This window comes from Poromitra crassiceps (genome assembly GCF_964638095.1).
Source record: "Poromitra crassiceps genome assembly, chromosome: 5".
In the NCBI taxonomy this organism is placed as follows: Eukaryota; Metazoa; Chordata; class Actinopteri; order Beryciformes; family Melamphaidae; genus Poromitra; species Poromitra crassiceps.
Window position 1 is genome coordinate 27,162,025 of NC_139642.1, and position 18,391 is coordinate 27,180,415.

Genomic DNA, 18,391 nt, shown 5'->3' on the forward strand with positions numbered 1-18,391 from the left:
ATCAAAGAGGCAGAATTTCAAACGCCCACACATCAGCCAATCCGCGATCGCTCCGGTAGGCAATCCCGGCATGCAACAGACGAAATCAAAACATCGCGGCGTGAGATCTCGCGTGAATCCAAGTTGAAGCCCACAGCTATATGTTCCTTAACGTCATTAATTTACAGTAAAAAGGCAAGTTCTGTTCGGCTAATATGCACATTATGGCGTGGATTTTGCGGGGCTAACTGTTAAGGTGATGCACTAGCTAAAAGAAGCCTGCTGCCTGTATGGAATGGTTAAAAAAGTTTCCTGTATTATCACATAGCACAAAAACATTTGCAGATTTGGTTAATTACTGATGACAAAATAAAGAGCACAAATAAATACCAATGTCCATGTTTAATAGCTTTATTTAGTCGAGAATAAACCTCTAGCTTTCCTTTATCAAGAAATGAGAATATGCTTCACAAATTAAATAATTTCAATTTATAATCTGTTCCCTCATGTTAACAAAAAAAATTATTGTCCCATCTATTAAAAAAAATGCACATTCAAGTATACACCTAGTTCTTAACTAAGAATTATACATAAAAAAAATCATAGCCTCAGTCTGTGGCATTTCATACCACATCCCCATTTCAAATTGGGATTTAAATAAAATAATACAAAACAGAATATAATTGATTCCCCGATTAATCAATAAAGCCAGAATAAGACATTCTACTCTTTTTTCCCCTTCCTCTTCCGTCGCTGCTGGTGTCCACCTCCTTGCCCTGACCGTTTCCCCTTCTCTCTTCGACCTTGCCAGCACGGCATCGGAGGCTCGATTTCCCCCGGACGTCCTCCTCTGTCCGGCACACTGCCCATCAACACCTGGTGACACCAGGGAATCAGAAACCAACCATCTTCATTCTGAGCTTCAGACATCTCCACAAAGACACATTTCATGACTGTTTTGTTTTTTTACCTTGTAGACTGGAGTGGTCGGTCCAGCTCTGACTGGCAGAATGTAAGACAGATCCTCTCTCGCAGCGAGCAGAAGTGACACCGACACTTGGGAGGATCGGGTCAGGGAAGCGAGAGGAGGCACAGAGGCCAAAACTTCACTGTGCTCCTGTGGTAAACATGAACATGTCTCATTAAATACAGCAGGCCTAAATGCTCCGTTTAGAATGGGACACAGGCCTGTCTCTGGTGGGTTCACTTCCTGTAAGTCTGGGCGATAACTCAATATTATTGTTTATCGGCTTTCAGTGGAATCATACCATGATGATATGGCAAATTTTGGATTTAGACAGCAGAATTGTGTGAGTCAGTTTGAGAAGAATGTTTCAAAAGTGAATCATTTTGAGAAGAATGATCCTTTGAGAATAATGTTTCAAAAGTGAGTCATTTTGAGAGATTAATGATTCTTTGAGAATGTTTCAAAAGTGAGTAATTTTTAATTACCACACATTGATCTAACACTAACATGCCTACCTTTTCTTTCTCTCCCCATGCAAAGGAGATGAGTGTAACTTGAAAGCGTTTCACCATCATTTGCCGCCGACACTGATAATCATTTACCAGAACTTCATTCATCTTTTCGACTTGCCTCTAAGGAATGGATGGGGGGGGAAAAGAGTGAAATATGGTCAATACGCATAGTGAAGAGCATTCCCCACACACAGCCAGTATTAACAATCAGGTTTTGGTCGATTGCAGGAACATGACGAGTGAAGAGCAAAATTAACTACTGTACACTGGATTGACTTTACTGTGACTAACTTTATTAGCTTACAACATGTTTCTGAAATGTGTTGTTCGCTAATAAAGTTAAGTCACAGTAAAGTCGTTGAAATATGCATGTTAGATGTAGGACAAACTACATGACGTAACCCATGGTAACATACCCACTGCTCTGAGTTGAGACTGGTCTTTAGAAGCGGCTCGGTCATATTTCCACATGGTAGGAGAGCAAGTCTTGATTCCACCTGCGTTAAAACACGGGTCTTTTACTTATTCACCATTTTTAACCATAATTTTTGCATAACTAAGGCGCTTTCTCATATCGGCCTCACCTCATTCAACACATCTGGAAATTGAGAGGAAGCATCCATATCAAGGGCTTGAAACACTAATGTTAACTCTTCCTGCGTCTCCGCCTTCCTCTTTTCAGACACCGTCTCACTCTCTTCCTCGTAAAACTCATCGTGTTCAGGAATATGATCTATCACTCTTTGCTCTTCTTCAGATTCCCCTCCGATGGTCTTATCCTCAGGATGCGATTCCTTATACTTGAGTATGCGTGCCGCTTGCAACTCTGACACAAGGAACTCTAAAAGATAAGAAAATACACCATTCATTTAAATATGTAATGTACAGAATATGAATCTAGCACAGTGAAATAATACAAAGGCCATTTATAGCACTACACGAAAATGCTACATAGTTATTACCTTCAATACATAGCTCTACAACAGCACCCGCCTGACCTGGCTGGCACCCACTATTCCTGTATTATTTCTCACCAGTGACTTTGTTGAGGAGTGACGGCCCCAGCAGATCTGAGGTCAGCCCAGTGAGGGGGGATAGCATGTTTGCAAGTAAATGTCTCAGTTCTCCCACCAGCAAGATATCACTTTTCCTGTCTGAAATGGAGAAAAAGGATGAATTACAAACACCATGGGGACTTAATTGCACAACAAATATAGTGGGGCAAATCTGATCAGCTGTCTCTCACCCAGTAGCTCTGGACAGATGTGCCACAGCTCTGCTGCCAGCCAGGTGAGCAGCGGACAAGGAAGCTCATCGCATTTACATTCTCTGACACAAGATCTGTTTGGGTATCTAGAGAGAGAAAAGAGGACGACAGGTTGACTCAAGCTGTTTAGAGAGGAAAAAACAGACCCATCATAATATATAGGAATAGATGATGTACTTTAACTGTCTTGATAAACAAGTCAAATCTCTTGAATTGCTAGCTAACAACAAAGCTAACGTTTAGGCTTCTTGGCTTTAGCTGATTATGCAAAAAAAAAAAACGTGTTGCTACCTACCCTAGAGCCTTTATCGCCGAAATTGTCCCTGCACTCCTCTCCAATGTCATTATGATAGGACAATTTCGACCGCTATATATATAAGAGTATTTCACTCCTCACACTTCATCTGCAAAGAGGAAGTTGCATGCAGATTGTTTACAACTGTTCGTCTTCTTCTCTCGTTTTATGGCGGATGGCAAACCGGTGTAGTATGTGAATATCGCTACCTACTGTAGCGGAGTGTGTACTACCGTGATTTACTGTCGGTAAGATGTGAGTCTTTAACTTTTTCTAAATTGATACAGTAAAAATGTTTGATTTTCAACTGGTTGCTTTAGTAATAGTGCAAGTCTACTACAGGTAAAAGAGACACATGAGGCATCATATAAAATATATTTTTTTCTTTCCCAATGGAGATTGACTCAGAGGGACCATTAGAGGGCGAAGTAACACCAAGTCACAGGCTAGTCTGCTTCATCCAGTAATGTAGGCCTACCTAGTGGGAAATAGAAAGGTGGTTTAACTGTGACCTCGAGTACCATTAACAAAAATCCATTCAGAAAAACATTAATCTCTGCTTTTTTACTAATACATTCACAAAACTGCTGTTAATGCTGTTTTGTTGTTTGCTTTTTGGGGGGCTTTAGAACATAACTTCTAGCGATACCAGTGGCTCGCATGTAACATGATCCTCCATAGTTGCCTTTTCATAGGAAATCATATTCATAGGGGGAAAAAAAATCATAGGAATGATTTCATAGGAATTTCATAGATAGGAACATAGGAATTTCATAGGAATGATTTCAATTTCATAGGAAATCTCCTAGGAGATGAGATTGGGAGTGTTTTGAAATTCCAGTAGCTGGGGAGTTTTTGTTCCAAAACAAGAGTCTGGTCCAGAAGTTTTTATTTTTATTTTTTTAAGCCAGAAATCTCTGCACTGTCCTGGCAAAGTAATCCTTTAGTTATTGGTGTTGATCAGCAACCATATCAAACCTCTGTAGATACTGTATATGGTATTTTTGTGCTATGAGTATTGCATCTTTCATCCCCAGCTATTCAACTGTTTTATTAATTAATGTATATGTCGATTTAATTGCACACTATAGGTTAAATTGTTTTGTAAATAAATGCATCAAAATTACTACAGTGGCGCAAGAAAAGCTCCATACATAGCCTACCTTTATCCTAATAGGTGAGGAATTTCCCTCCTGATGTAACTGGTCTCTTGTAGGACATCAGTGAATTGAGTGTTGACTGAATGAAATGAACACTATGATACGCACACACGCACATGCATGCGCACACATGTGCACACACACACATGCGGGTGCACACACACACACACACACACACACACACACACACACACACACACACACACACACACACACACACACACACACACACACACACACAAATGACCATTATGAACTTTATGGCATGGCTGTCCCAGCAGCAGCTCTTAACCAAACTGAATGGTCGAGTGCTGCTTGACACTTTTCAATCACCATCCACAAAATGCCAAATTATGGACTTTGTTGTTTTATGTATTTGTTGAGTATTTTCCAGGATGAATTGCAACTGTTCTGGTGACCTGTTATTGCTCCTGTCATGCACTTCATGTTGCCATTCACTAACAGGACTATGCCTCCATGTAGGCTGTAGTCAGTTCAAGTGAAAACAAACAAGAAATAATCAAGATGTTGTGGATATACACTATGAGATTTGCATTGTATACTATTGTGGTTTCCTGACTGATTAGTATGGGATGTCTGCAGATAATTAAATGTCCACTAAGGGGCTTTAAGGGACAACTAATGTGTTAAATGGATAAGAACACAGAGTTGAATAAAGATGGAGGGAATGGATTGATCAAATGGATCTAGTATTTTTTCCACCACAAAATACATTGCAGTAATGCAAACACATGCACAACCTTATTCATTACTGACTGCACAGTGCACTTTATTTATTCACATTTCTGTGCATATGGCAGATATTTACATTAGCCTATCTCCCTTCTTCTGGCATCTGAACACACACACACACACACACACACACACACACACACACACACACACACACAGGGGTGTATTCCCGAATGGGGCTACCAGGCTCAGAGCCTCTTTAAAGGGCCACTGCATCTCTTGCCCAGGCCTGGGACGAACTGATCCCTCACAAGTTACAGTATATGTTATTCAAAATAGTTGTCCAAGTCTAGATGAGGATTAAAAACCCACCTATCTTGTCTCCATACTTTGTATCTTTCTTCCACTCTTTTCCTCGTTATCTCTCTCATGATTAAAGTCCTAAATTCCCACATCGCCCTGCTGTAAATTACCCATGTTTAATACATTTTTGAAACCTCTGGTGCAAAAGAAAAGGTGGGAGGAGGTATAGGAAGGAGAGGGTGGTAGCAAAAGCAAGTATGAACGGACGGGGGAGAGTTTCAAGCAGAAGAGTTGAATTTAAAAAGAGGAACGGTGGATGAGAAGAAGTAACAAAGAAAGGAGATTGTTTGATAAATGAGTTATGACACTTTGTGGCCTCTTCTCCTTCCTCTATCTGCTTCTCATCATCCTCAGGATATTATGACACACACTGCCTGCCTGCGCCCACAAATAGCACATGGACATACACACACACACACACACACACACACACACACACACACACACACACAGTCTCAAGAGTCTCCATATCGTAGTTTCAGTTGGCTAGGTCTCACCCTGGCACACAACCAGGCAGTAAGACAAATCAACCCAGAAACTGTCTGACTGCGTCATACAGTGTGACACAGCATGGGAAGTCGAATAGTTAAATAAGATTGCTTTATGTAGGTGAGAGCAGGGCATGTGGTCACACTTTTCACTCATTGGTGTATTTCTCACTAGTGCCTTACTACTGAGGAACAAATTTGTCGGGAACACTTTACTGTACGCTACGAAACACTAAAGAGGCTACTTAGTTATTCAATGTACTGATGCGGACGGACATTCCTTTCTTTACTTTGAGTCTCTTTTAGTCCAGCACCAGTTTTTTCAACTGGTGGGGGGATGTGTGGGGATGTTACAGTATTTAGAGCTCCCCCATCTCTATGTTTTTGACAAAATGTTCCACAAGTTTATGGGCAATTAGAGGGTTATTGTGCTTTTGGCTTTAATTGAGCGTACCTGCACTGTAAATCCTGTGTTATATACAAGTGAGCTTATTTCGTGTTATTGTGCTGTTGGCTTTGAGTGTTCAGGTGGCTGTGCTGTAAATCCTGTTGAGATGCAGGTGAGTGTATGTCTTAGTTATTATTCTGGCCTTAATTGTGCATATGTGCACTGTGAGGGGGGCCTTTATGCATCCAGGCCAAGGGGCCCGTCATGTCATAATCCGCCTATGCACGCACGCACACACACACACACACACACATACACACACACGCACGCACACACACACACACACACGCACACACACACACACATGCGCGCGCACACACACACACACACACACACACACACACACACACACACACACACACACACACACACACACACACACACACACACACACAGCTTTGTTTCCAAGTCCTCCGTTCCTCAGTAGTAATGGTCTCCCCTCCTCTACTTGTCTCTATGAGGCCCTGAGGAACTTCACAGCAGGGGGGAACGTGACGCGCCTCATCACTTTCAGCGTCATCGCTTCAATCAGCTGCCTATAAATTGAACTGGGACAAAGAAGACAATGGCGGCGAGGCGTGCCGAGCCGTGATGTACAGTGTTGCCACGTTGGCTTGCTCCCCGCACCGCCATATGTACACAAGCTCCGGCTCCTCTGAAAACAAAGGCCTCGCCATGCGTCAGGATGCCGCGTCCTTTATTCCCCCTGCTCCATGAAACCCTTGAGGGGCCCGACCTTTGACCTCTGGCAAGCGCCCCGAGACAAAGGCGGCCAGACACGTCACCCCTGGTGACTCGGGGGGCCCTGATCCTGCAAGGTGCACTTGTTGAGCACTTGTGTGAAAGAGATTGACTGGGACTGAGAGAGAAGAGACAGATCTATACAGGAAACATACATTTCACATTATACAGTAGGTCTACTTAAGCAGATATATAAATTATACTAGCCTATGTATATGTATGTATGTATCCGTATGCATGTAGCCTATGTGTATGTATGTACAGTAGGCCTACTGTGCGTGCGTGCGTGCGTGCGTGCGTGCGTGTGTGTGTGTGTGTGTGTTTGTGTGTGTGTGTGTGTGTGTGTGATATTCTGAGTGACCAAAATATATTTGGGGGTACCAGTAACAAGTTGATTCAATCAGGCTCATCTGTTTAACACAGGTGTGGTGTCCCCTGGCTTGCTCAGCAGTCACCAGACGCAGACAGGAGCAGGGCAACTGTTGCTCAGCGACCTCATGCAGGTTTTAATGAAGCAAACTCCCCTGGGCGACAGCCAGGGCGACAGCCGACAGGCATCATCTGCTGCTGACAAAGGACCAACCTACTTTCACTGTAGGCCTATAGTGGCAGAGAGAGAGGAGGGGGGGGGGGAGAGAGAGAGAGAGAGAGAGGAGGAGAGGGAGAGAGGAGGAGAGGGAGAGAGAGAGGGGGGGGGGGGGAGAGAGAGAGAGGCAGACAGGTTCATTCATTCACACAGAAGCGAGGTGGGAGCAGGAGCTCAGGTCAGGTGTAACGTGATGATAGCTCACCGACTGATTGGCAGCATTTCAGCCTTTATCTAAATATTTACTCTAAACTAATATTATTTATTCGAGGGGTTTGTTTGACACTAAGTTATGGATCGACTCGACGAGTGGGGCTTTAAGTCGAAGAAAATAGATCTGGAGGACGACTTCTATTTCGACTACGGAGCGGAGGAAATAACAGATTATCAAGACCCCAATGAACTTTTGGCTGCTCTGAAACAAAAGGAGGAAGAGGTTATTTTGGCAGCCCAGCTGGGAAACGCGTTGCTCCTGGAAAACCGTCAGTTGAAAGAGCAGAGCGACAAACTTCATGAGAAATACGCGGACAAGCTGGAGGTAAGAGAACGCTTTTTGAAGGTGCATGGTTTCTCCCTCCGTCCTCAAATAGCCTACGAAAAAAGAATATATATTTGATGAAATTGTGGAGCTATCTGTTGCAGTTTCAAAATAATTAAGACGACGCGTAGTTCCTGCTAATATTTAGACCGATCAAACATCAGATCAGTTTCAGTCAAGTATAAATCAGGCTTCAAGGGGAATCACTGGTTATGTGATAATTTGGCAGTTCAATTGTAAACTGCTTTGCATCTTGCATTGCCTAGCATTGCTTTTATTAAAATTGGCATGTAAACTCTGCTTTTTGAGAAGTGATCATTTACAATATTTTATAATGATGCTAAATAATTAAACCATCATCACCTAAGCGTCTGTCTCCCTGTCACATTCTACAATGTAAAGAGTAGGCAGTAGGCTAAAAGTTTCCTCTCTAGGGTCAGTATAACTAAGTGACGTCACTGTTTCATTAACGCTCTCCTGATGACCAGGTATCTCCTCTCCTGTGCACAATGCACTCATTCTTTTCTCTCTGAAAAGACCTTTTGTACAGCAACTACAAACGCATCCCTATAGCTTTCTCCACATCACACTGGACTGGAGGGACTTAAACTGATGTAGTCTACCGCAGACAAACCCCCTTGTTGGGGGGGGGGGATACATTTTCAATGTGACATCATGATTGCTGCATCTCCACTGTAACTACCTTGGGTCATAATTCATGAATAGCTAGAATAATAGACTTGTGACTCTCTCCTCTCATTGGGACGTCAGCAGTTGATTTACACAGCTATTATGCAGAGAACTGACGTGACTGTGTGACGAAGGCACACAGATTTACAGCTCCCACTTTGCACACCAAGGCCTGTGAAAACACATTGTGTGAGTCTCTAAAATGCAATAAATGTTCACACAGCCACAGAGACATCCAACCTAACGGCCATGAAGCAAGAGACATAAAGTAAAGAGATGGCAGGTGGAATAAAGTTGCCGGCAAACTGACTGAGATTTACATCTGTGTGCTGTGAACCTGTTTCCTATATTTTGAGCATAGATATCACACACCTGAGTGGCTATATGACAATGGCCTTATTACTGTTCTGTTATCAGGGTGAATGCTGATGTGCACTGCAGGCTATGTCAGATCCTACATCTTAAATCTTGGCATCACAGCCAGGTCAAACCCGGTCTGAGTGCACTCTCATGATACAACTTTAGTTTACAAAGAGATTTAAACACATGGCGAGCACTATCAAGAAACTTCCTGTATAGGCCGTGTAGATATGTAAACCAGATATTAGCTAATGCTATTATTTAATTATTTTAGTATCTATTAATATAATCATACAATCTGATACATGAGTTCTCTGTAGCAGAACGAGACATGCACGAGACACTTGTATAACCTCAGTGTATAACCTCAAATACCCTATTGCCAGTCACTGAGAGATTCCCATTGTCCCTCAACCTGGATCTGCTGCAGCACCACATGAGGGCATGCTTAAAGTTTGTGTCACTCATTCCTCCCGGAACAATAAACAAATGAATAGTTTCTAAATGAGAGATATATGATTATAAAAGGCTGCTGGCATGAAAGTTAAGCGCATTATGGGTTAGTATTGAAGTTATGAGTCATCTTAAGACATTCATTTATACAAGAGTGTGTTTTTGTGTGTGGACAGATGCATTTATATTTTTCCATAATATGCTATTGCCTGATGACTTTCAGGTAGCTAAATTTGTCCAAAATGGATATACCTTACACAGCATTTTGGAGCGAAGAAGAAGCACTTCAAAAACGGTGTTCCCACATTATAAGCATGGTGAATTAGCCGTTTCCATGACTGACCACCAGACTGTATAATATTGACTGATTCCCATTGACCCCCAGTCTCTCCCCCCTGTGCAGGAGCTGGAGCAGGGCCGACACGAGCTGCGGCTGAAGCTGGAGGGCTGCCAGTCTGAGTGGGAGAGCCAGGTGGGGGATCTGGAGCGGGATGTGAGGGAGCTGAGGGCCCAGGTGGAGCGGCTCACCCAGGCCCTGGGCCAGGCTGAGCGGGACAAGAGCCGAGCCCAGCTGGAGCACGGGGAGCACAGCCAGCGCCTCCGCGAGCAGCTCAGCACTGTGAGTCCCCATACACACACCACAGTGGAGGCAAAGCAATAGAAACAGATATGAGAGAGGGTTTTGATTTGATAAAGGGAAGTCTCACTACCAACTTGGAGCAAATCCATCCACCAGTATGATTCCCTGCCATACCCCAACACAAGGCTCACAGGTTCGAGCCCCTATCTATATAGGCACAATTGGCCGTAACTGTCTGTGGGAAGCCGGATTAAGGCTATGTGTCCTGGTCGCTGCACTTAACGCCTCCTCCGGTCGGTCGGGGTGCTTGTTCGGGGGAAGGGGAACTCCCCAGTGCTACGTCCTGCCGGTGAAACTCCTCACTTTGAGGTAAAAAGAAGTGCCTGGGGACTGCACATGTATCGGAGGAAGCTTGTGCTAGTCTACAGCTCTCCCCTGATCGGCAGAGGGGGGACAACTTGACAGGGGGAATTATCGAAGTGCAAATTGGGGGGCGGATCCACCTGTGTGTTTTGTATTGTGTGTGTGTGTGTGTGTGTGTGTGTGTGTGTGTGTGTGTGTGTGTGTGTGTGTGTGTGTGTGTGTGTGTGTGTGTGTGTGTGTGTGTGTGTGTGTGTGTGTGTGTGTGTGTGTGTGTGTGTGTGTGTTATAGTGTACTGTAACTGGTGTTTGGTGACATTTGGTTGAGGAATACAAACAGTGCAGCCACTGCAGCCCAGATGACTTCATTTCATTTGATGTGGACAGTAGCACAGTAATCTGTCCACATCAAATGAAATGACGATGGGACTTGACTGAAGCGAGATGCAAAGAAATCCCAGGTAACTGAGCCTCGGTGAAACAAACAACCACGCTGTGGCTCAAATGCTAAAGGCCTGGGTCAAACTTGATAAGACGTTACCCAATCCGCACCGTGAAACACAATGTCTCTTACCCGAGGTATCAGTCTCATGTAGTCTAATCTATTCTCGAGCAAGGCCAGAGAGACTGGCTGTGTATTATAGGCTGGAGCAAGCTGTACTTAAGTGTACAAACACAAGCAATAAACTGTAGATAAAAAGGCGTTTACCTGAGATTGAGATGTAACATCTGAGCGTGACAGACAGACTGGGGGTGGAGTTGCATGGTCACTCGTTGGTTAGGAAACAAAGTGTGGAGTTGTCGTCGGCCTCAGGCAAATGATCCAGACCTAGACTGCGACAGGATGGAAATGTTATGCAAACAAGAAGGGAGTGAGAATGTGTGCCATAACTTGATTTAAATTTGAATCTAGGACAGAGGGAGGTAGGCATAGGTTCTGCTTTCACTCAATGCAGAAGGTTTTGCACTGTATGTATTTGTTCATTTGTTGGCAAATAATTTAAAATGCAGGCACATTGCATTACATCGCATACCGTTTATATTTAGTCAATTTTATAAACTTCCAACACAGTACTAAGAAATGACACAGACTTGATGGGACAAAAACACCGCTAATATACAGACGGATTAAATGATTATTCATTCATGATCTTCATTGATTGATCCCAAGGAAACAATGTAGAGTGTCGTCAAAAGCAGTGACATCATTTATGGTCTCTTTAGTTACCAGTTAACCAGGAGGAGCTAGACAACCTTGAGTAGCCCATGGCCCCACAAGTAGTTTTCCAGGCCGCAGAGAGGAGGGGCTTGTTTTACAGCCAATGACGTGTGGCGTAACACATGAGCGACCATTCGTAGCTCAGGCCCTTGTGTCAATGTTCACGCTGAACAGCAAAGCTGAGCTCGCGAAACTTCAAAATGAGACCAGAAAAGACACAAGGTGAAGGTCCTCAGACTGAGGAACTGTGGGTGTTGTTCCCCCTCTGTGTCCAGGCTGAAGGAGATGCGTTAGTCCCCTCAGAAGTTCAGGAAAACGTCAACTTAAAGGAACGGTTAACCCAAAAATGAAAATTCTGTCTGGAGACGTTTGTCCATATATACAGTAACACACAGGGAGGTGGCCAGCACAACTGGAGAGAAAACCAGTCACCACCAGTGACTTTCGCTTGAGTTGTGCTGCCAACGTACCTGTGTGTTATATGGACAAACCTCACCTGTGTTTCACCCGGCATGAGGGTGGGTAGATGATGACAGAATTTTCATTTTTGGGTAAACTGTTCCTTTAAGATCAAAGGTGACATGTCTCTCTCTGGGAACTTGAAGGAGGCGGAAGTGGAGAAGTTGTTTTATTTGTCCGGCTGGCATCATCAACCATGGGTGACTCTGCACTCTCTGTAGCAGTAAAAGTCCCCGAACAGAGTGTGAGAGAATGTGTTGAGCAGAGGAACAGAACAGAACAGAACAGAATCAGAACCGAGTGTGAGAGAGTCTGTTGAGCAGAGAGAAAGGGAAGAAGGCTATGAAGAGGGTGCGTCTTGGTTCCATCTCCGACATCTCTCTACCAGACATGGTGAATGGCAGTGGTGTGCACTGCTGCCTGGTACGGTGAGAGTGTTTGTGTGTGTGCCTGGTACAGTGTGAGAGAGAGAGAGAGTGTGTGTGTGCGTGTGTGTGTGTGTGTGCATGCGTGAGTGTGTGGTGCCCACCCGATCGTGATTAGGTGGATTCTGCGCTGGGTGTCTTGCTGGGACTTCAGTGTAGCTTTTGGAGGGGCTTTGTGGGTTGGACTCGTGTCTGTGAGGTAGAAGTGATAATTGGCCCGTTTGACAAGACTATTATGTTATCATGTTATTAATGCAGGGTCAAGTCTGTATAGTCTCTGTCAAAGACTATTATGTTATCATGTTATTAATGCAGGGTCAAGTCTGAAATAGTCTCTGTCAAAGACTATTATGTTATGTTATTAATGCAGGGTCAAGTCTGTATAGTCTCTGTCAAAGACTATTATGTTATGTTGTTGATGCAGGGTCAAGTCTGTATAGTCTCTGTCAAAGACTATTATGTTATGTTGTTGATGCAGGGTCAAGTCTGTATAGTCTCTGTCAAAGACTATTATGTTATGTTATTGATGCAGGGTCAAGTCTGTAATAGTCTCTGTCAAATACTATTATGTTATCATGTTATTAATGCAGGGTCAAGTCTGTAATAGCCTCTGTCAAAGACTATTATGTTATGTTATTAATGCAGGGTAAAGTCTGTAATAGTCTCTGTCAAAGGCTATTATGTTATGTTATTAATGCAGGGTCAAGTCTGTATAGTCTCTGTCAAAGACTATTATGTTATGTTATTGATGCAGGGTCAAGTCTGTATAGTCTCTGTCAAAGACTATTATGTTATGTTATTGATGCAGGGTCAAGTCTGTAATAGTCTCTGTCAGATACTATTATGTTATCGTGTTATTAATGCAGGGTCAAGTCTGTAATAGCCTCTGTCAAAGACTATTATGTTATGTTATTAATGCAGGGTCAAGTCTGTAATAGTCTCTGCCAAAGACTATTATGTTATGTTATTAATGCAGGGTAAAGTCTGTAATAGTCTCTGTCAAAGGCTATTATGTTATGTTATTAATGCAGGGTCAAGTCTGTATAGTCTCTGTCAAAGACTATTATGTTATGTTATTAATGCAGGGTCAAGTCTGTATAGTCTCTGTCAAAGACTATTATGTTATGTTATTAATGCAGGGTCAAGTCTGTATAGTCTCTGTCAAAGACTATTATGTTACGTTATTGATGCAGGGTCAAGTCTGTATAGTCTCTGTCAAAGACTATTATGTTATGTTATTAATGCAGGGTCAAGTCTGTATAGTCTCTGTCAAAGACTATTATGTTATCATGTTATTAATGCAGGGTCAAGTCTGTATAGTCTCTGTCAAAGACTATTATGTTATCATGTTATTGATGCAGGATCAAGTCTGTATAGTCTCTGTCAAAGTCTATTATGTTATGTTATTAATGCAGGGTCAAGTCTGTATAGTCTCTGTCAAAGACTATTATGTTATGTTATTAATGCAGGGTCAAGTCTGTATAGTCTCTGTCAAAGACTATTATGTTATGTTATTAATGCAGGGTCAAGTCTGTATAGTCTCTGTCAAAGACTATTATGTTATGTTATTAATGCAGGGTCAAGTCTGTATAGTCTCTGTCAAAGGACACACAAAAAAAACTCTCACATGGTGAAGAAATACTCAAAAGTCGTATACCGTAGTCTCAATGTGGATGAATTCTGTATGGATTGTGTAACGTTACCTGTTGAAGTAGCTGTGCTGTAACCAGGGCCTGAGGGCTTTATCATACTAGATCCTCACTGTGTGAGAGTGTAACCAGAGCAAGGCAGGAATCTGGGGGAGTGAGTTAGTTACGTTTACCACAGAAACTTGAGAGTAAGAATGCATCACATTTACCAGCAATGGCAAGATAACCGCTCCTATGTGAAAAGAAAAGATTTTTTGGGTTAACGCATCTCCCTGGAGTCCACGGATATTGTTGTAACTCTCCATCCTGGTGCTGTAAAGGAAATGGCTGCGTAAAAACAATGTTGACGTGTACCAGATAATCACACGAGTTAGCACTATTGACTGTATATAATACAGTCTATGGTTGGCACTGACTGTTGTTCAAACAGTAGATGATATTGGAAACGTGAGGCCGGTTGCACAAAGCACCTTAAGTTAAGATTTTCCTTAGAGTCCGAGTTAAGGTGTCGGTGTCCATAAAATAAAATCGGTTGCACAAAACACCCTTAAATCTTCTCCTTAAAGTTAAACATTTTAAGGAAAACGTAAGCACAATATTTAAGACACCTTAACTTGGACTCTAAGGAAAATCTTAACTGAAGGTGCTTTGTGCAACCGGCCCCACGTATTTATTTAACCCATCTGGTGGTGGTTTTCTTAAATTCTGTCATGACATTACATATGTAATCGTAGCAATGTGGCTGATAACCAGTGTGAGAAAGCTCACGTTGTGCATTAACCACCTTGTTTTGTGTTGATGCAGCATTCAGCTTTATTGAGGGACTTTCCTGGCACGTCCAAAATGTGTCAATTAAATTGTGAGGAAAAACATGAAAACTATGCGGTGCTAGAAGGTTATGTGATTATTTATTTATTTATTTACACTCTTAAGATGGCAAGGAAAAACTGGGGTTAACACATTTTGAAGAACATTTCCACTCTATTGTAGGAAAAGGATTTGCAGTTGAACATAATATTTGCTGGGAATTGAGAAGTTAACAGATAGGCTTATTGGAGAAGGAATGCTTGCCTTTAAAGGGAGTACAGCTGTAAATTTGATAAGCTAGAAATTTCCCAAACATTTGGTTTTGTTTTTTTCACATCATACAGCAACAGTTCATTTACTGGGCAAGGTCATTTACAGTAATAGATGTCCTAAGAAATCATCAACTATAAGGAAGTCAGAGGTTTACGGTAAGCTGAGGAAATTTGGATCCATCTCTGTAACCTGGCCAGTGAGCAATCAGTCATTTACATTTTATAGCATTTGTCATTGTGACTAGAAATTTCATATCACAAGTTATAGTGACCAAAAAATTATCATGGTTATCAGTATTATCACGGTTTGTTAAAATGTGCTGAAAATGTAACACAAATGAAATGAAAGCACACTCACAGAAATCATTTCGCCAAGTTTTATATTGAAAGCTCAGACCCAAAAAGGATTGATACACTCACTGAAATCATTTCTCCAAGGCTGCATGTCTGCATCTGGGAGACGGTTGCTAACTTTGGTTGATGATGGACAGCTTTACCATGTTCTTCAAAGCACTGTAATCACGGTAATCACAGTAGGCTACCACGGTTTTAATGATAATGAAAATTTGAAACGGTAAGGAATTTTATCACGTTATCATCGTTTCATCCCTGTGACGCATGTTTACTTCAGCAACAAGCTTAGCTACATTCAATATTCAATCAGAGTGCTTCAACAAAACAATACAGCAGTGAAAGAATAATGGTGTGGTAGCATAGCCAGTGTTACATGGTTGTCGATGGAAAAGTGTATGTAAACAAAATGTTGAGCGACTTCATCTTTTCTGTATCTGGTTAACAGATGAAAAACACATTACACTTGTGAACGCCTGCTTTTAACCCAGTGTTACACAATCACTCTCCATGGCTGTGGATCCCAGCATGAAGTCGACCGGCGTGACGGTGACACCTGTCAAATCGCTCATGCTGGATTTCCGTTATTGTAAAAGGAGACGCCCAAATGGAGGCGACGCCCCCGTGACCTTTGCCCCCTCCCAACAGCGCCACGCAGCTCACAGACAAAAAGGGAAAAGACAATAATATGCTTCAGTCAGATATAAATCTTTCATCCTCTCCTTTGATGTCATGATCCAATCCCACGGGAGTGTCGCGTTTGGTCACACCCTCGCGGCGCTTCCTGAGGGACTCCACCGCAACTGAGGGAGTCAGCCGGCAGGTACCTCAGCGTTTTGACTGGAGACGGCCCGGGGAGGACGGGACCATGTGAGGAGTTTCACCCTCACCAAATAAAGTGCCGCAGGACTGAGTCCTAAAACGTCTGTGGTTAACAAAAGTTTATACCTGCGATCTTTGTGTTCAGCAAGTGTTCATTGACAAATGAACACCATTTTTGTGATTTTTGAAGCGTTTTCTGAAAATCGCAGTTTAAAAAAATCACATTTACGCTTCAAAAACCACACAAGGGTTGTTCATTTGTGAAGGTTATCTTGCTGAACACAAAGATCGCAACTTTTGTTAAAAATCCCATTGGCTTCCAGACGAGGGAACCAGCATGATGCTAACTTCCACTCCTGACTGTTGATTCCATGGATGTATTATATTAACGGTTGTTTCTCAGCGGTTAATGGATGTAAGCGCGTGTCATCGACGCCGTCGGCCCCACTACATGCTGTGTTTTGTTTTTGTCCAATGGTGCTCGCCTAGTACACACACACACACACACGCCCCCCTCATTTCACCACACACACTCCCCTACACACGACTCTGCCCCTCTACTGGCCCTCCTCATGTCCACATTCACCCCTACCACATTGTTGTCTAATGTGGCATGATGATGTCACTGCCAAGACCCAAGATGCCCCCAGCTCCATCTGCCGCAGAGGCAGGCTTTCCATCTTGTATTATGTGGCCGTGATGGAAGCTGACAGGGGCCCGCCAAACTGCTGAGTAAGGGGAACCAAGGGTTGGGGGGGGTTGGGGCTGTCCAATGGGGCTGCAGAACTGGCACAGCAGTGCCCTGCACATTCCTGTTTCTTCTTTTCTTTTATGTTTGAAAGAGAAAATGGATGAGAAATAAGACAACACGCAGGATACATTTGTCAATAATCGCCTTTATGAATTCAATTCAGTTTTATTTATAGTGTAAAATCACCATGAGACATGGTCCCGAAACACTTTAGAAAACATCATAAAACCAATAATACATGATACAGTGCATGATCATCAGGTTGAAAAGAAGTCAAGTAAAAGCAGACGGTATGAGAGCTACAGTAAGAACAATAAGTTAAAATTAAAGGGAGGGGTGTTAAAACACAGATTATTATCAATCTGTGAGAGACCAAGCAGCAAAGCAACCGAGGACACAGGTATTTTCCATTAAATCAGGGTTTTTTTATTTACCCAAAGGAATGAAAGTTTTTACAAACCAAAAATATAATGCCTAGGTCTAATAAAAGGGGTCAACAAAACAGAACTATAATGAAATAGAGCAAAGTAACAGGTATTAACTGAACAAACTGACCTGCTACAATTCTTCTTCTTCTAATGTTTTATGGCGGTTGGGACCTGCTACAATGAAACATGGGGAGACATATATAGTGACTGGGGCCAACCAAATGAAACACAGGGGGTAAACAAAATGGATGCCAACTACAACTAAACACAAGGCAAACTAACTAAACCCAAATCCCCCCCATAACTTGGCAGCACATTGGTTTGGGCTGATGAGCTGGCTCCAGTACTTAACAGTCCTCAGCCCTCAGCCACACCTTTTGCCCCACCAGGAAACCTCCAGACAGCCATGGTAACTCAAAGAAAGAAACAATGATTAATATACCAGAAAATGTCTTAAGTGACCTGACAGTGTTAAATGTGTTCTTTATATAAAACAATGTCAAGCATAAAGCAAATAAACATATTCTAAATTAAAGAAACTGTGTGGTGTTAATTATTGTTAATTGTTTGGGGTGTGGTGACTGCAAATTAAATGAACCTGTGTGAACAACAAACTAATGAGGAAATGAGGTGAGAGTAAATTGAAATAATATTACCATGTGTGGCCTATGGCCATCACACAATCACAATGAGAGAAATACTAGTCAAATAAAATAAAGTGCACTATT

At 42.5% G+C, this 18,391-nt stretch overlaps 2 protein-coding genes across 2 annotated transcripts in view; one reads left to right on the plus strand and one right to left on the minus strand.

Moving 5' to 3' along the window:
- Positions 1–372: 372 nt before the first annotated feature.
- LOC310777212 (uncharacterized protein) lies at positions 373–3,162 on the minus strand. Its single transcript, XM_083637493.1, has 8 exons — positions 3,021–3,162; positions 2,705–2,811; positions 2,493–2,612; positions 2,043–2,299; positions 1,875–1,955; positions 1,462–1,578; positions 950–1,096; positions 373–855 (listed from the first exon to the last, which is right to left on the minus strand). Exons 1-8 carry the CDS (start codon positions 3,068–3,070, stop codon positions 703–705), a joined length of 1,032 nt encoding a protein of 343 aa, XP_083493619.1. The 5' UTR covers positions 3,071–3,162; the 3' UTR covers positions 373–702.
- Positions 3,163–7,747: 4,585 nt separating this feature from the next.
- The window catches only part of LOC310777541 (BICD family-like cargo adapter 1), a 25,195-nt gene continuing 14,551 nt past the window's right edge, over positions 7,748–18,391 (plus strand). The window contains exons 1-2 of the mRNA XM_083637903.1: positions 7,748–8,037; positions 9,944–10,159. Coding sequence (XP_083494029.1) covers positions 7,792–8,037; positions 9,944–10,159 — 462 coding nt within the window. The 5' untranslated portion in view covers positions 7,748–7,791. The remainder of the gene's footprint in view (positions 8,038–9,943; positions 10,160–18,391) is intronic.

Excerpts from the sequence above, each read along its gene's own strand:
- LOC310777212 (XM_083637493.1), bottom strand. The coding sequence starts at position 3,070 with ATGACATTGGAGAGGAGTGCAGGGACAATTTCGGCGATAAAGGCTCTA. Across the intron at positions 2,812-3,020 it reads TCGGCGATAAAGGCTCTAGG|ATACCCAAACAGATCTTGTG; the intron begins GTAGGTAGCAAC and ends TTCTCTCTCTAG. Across the intron at positions 1,579-1,874 it reads GTCTCAACTCAGAGCAGTGG|AGGCAAGTCGAAAAGATGAA; the intron begins GTATGTTACCAT and ends TCCATTCCTTAG.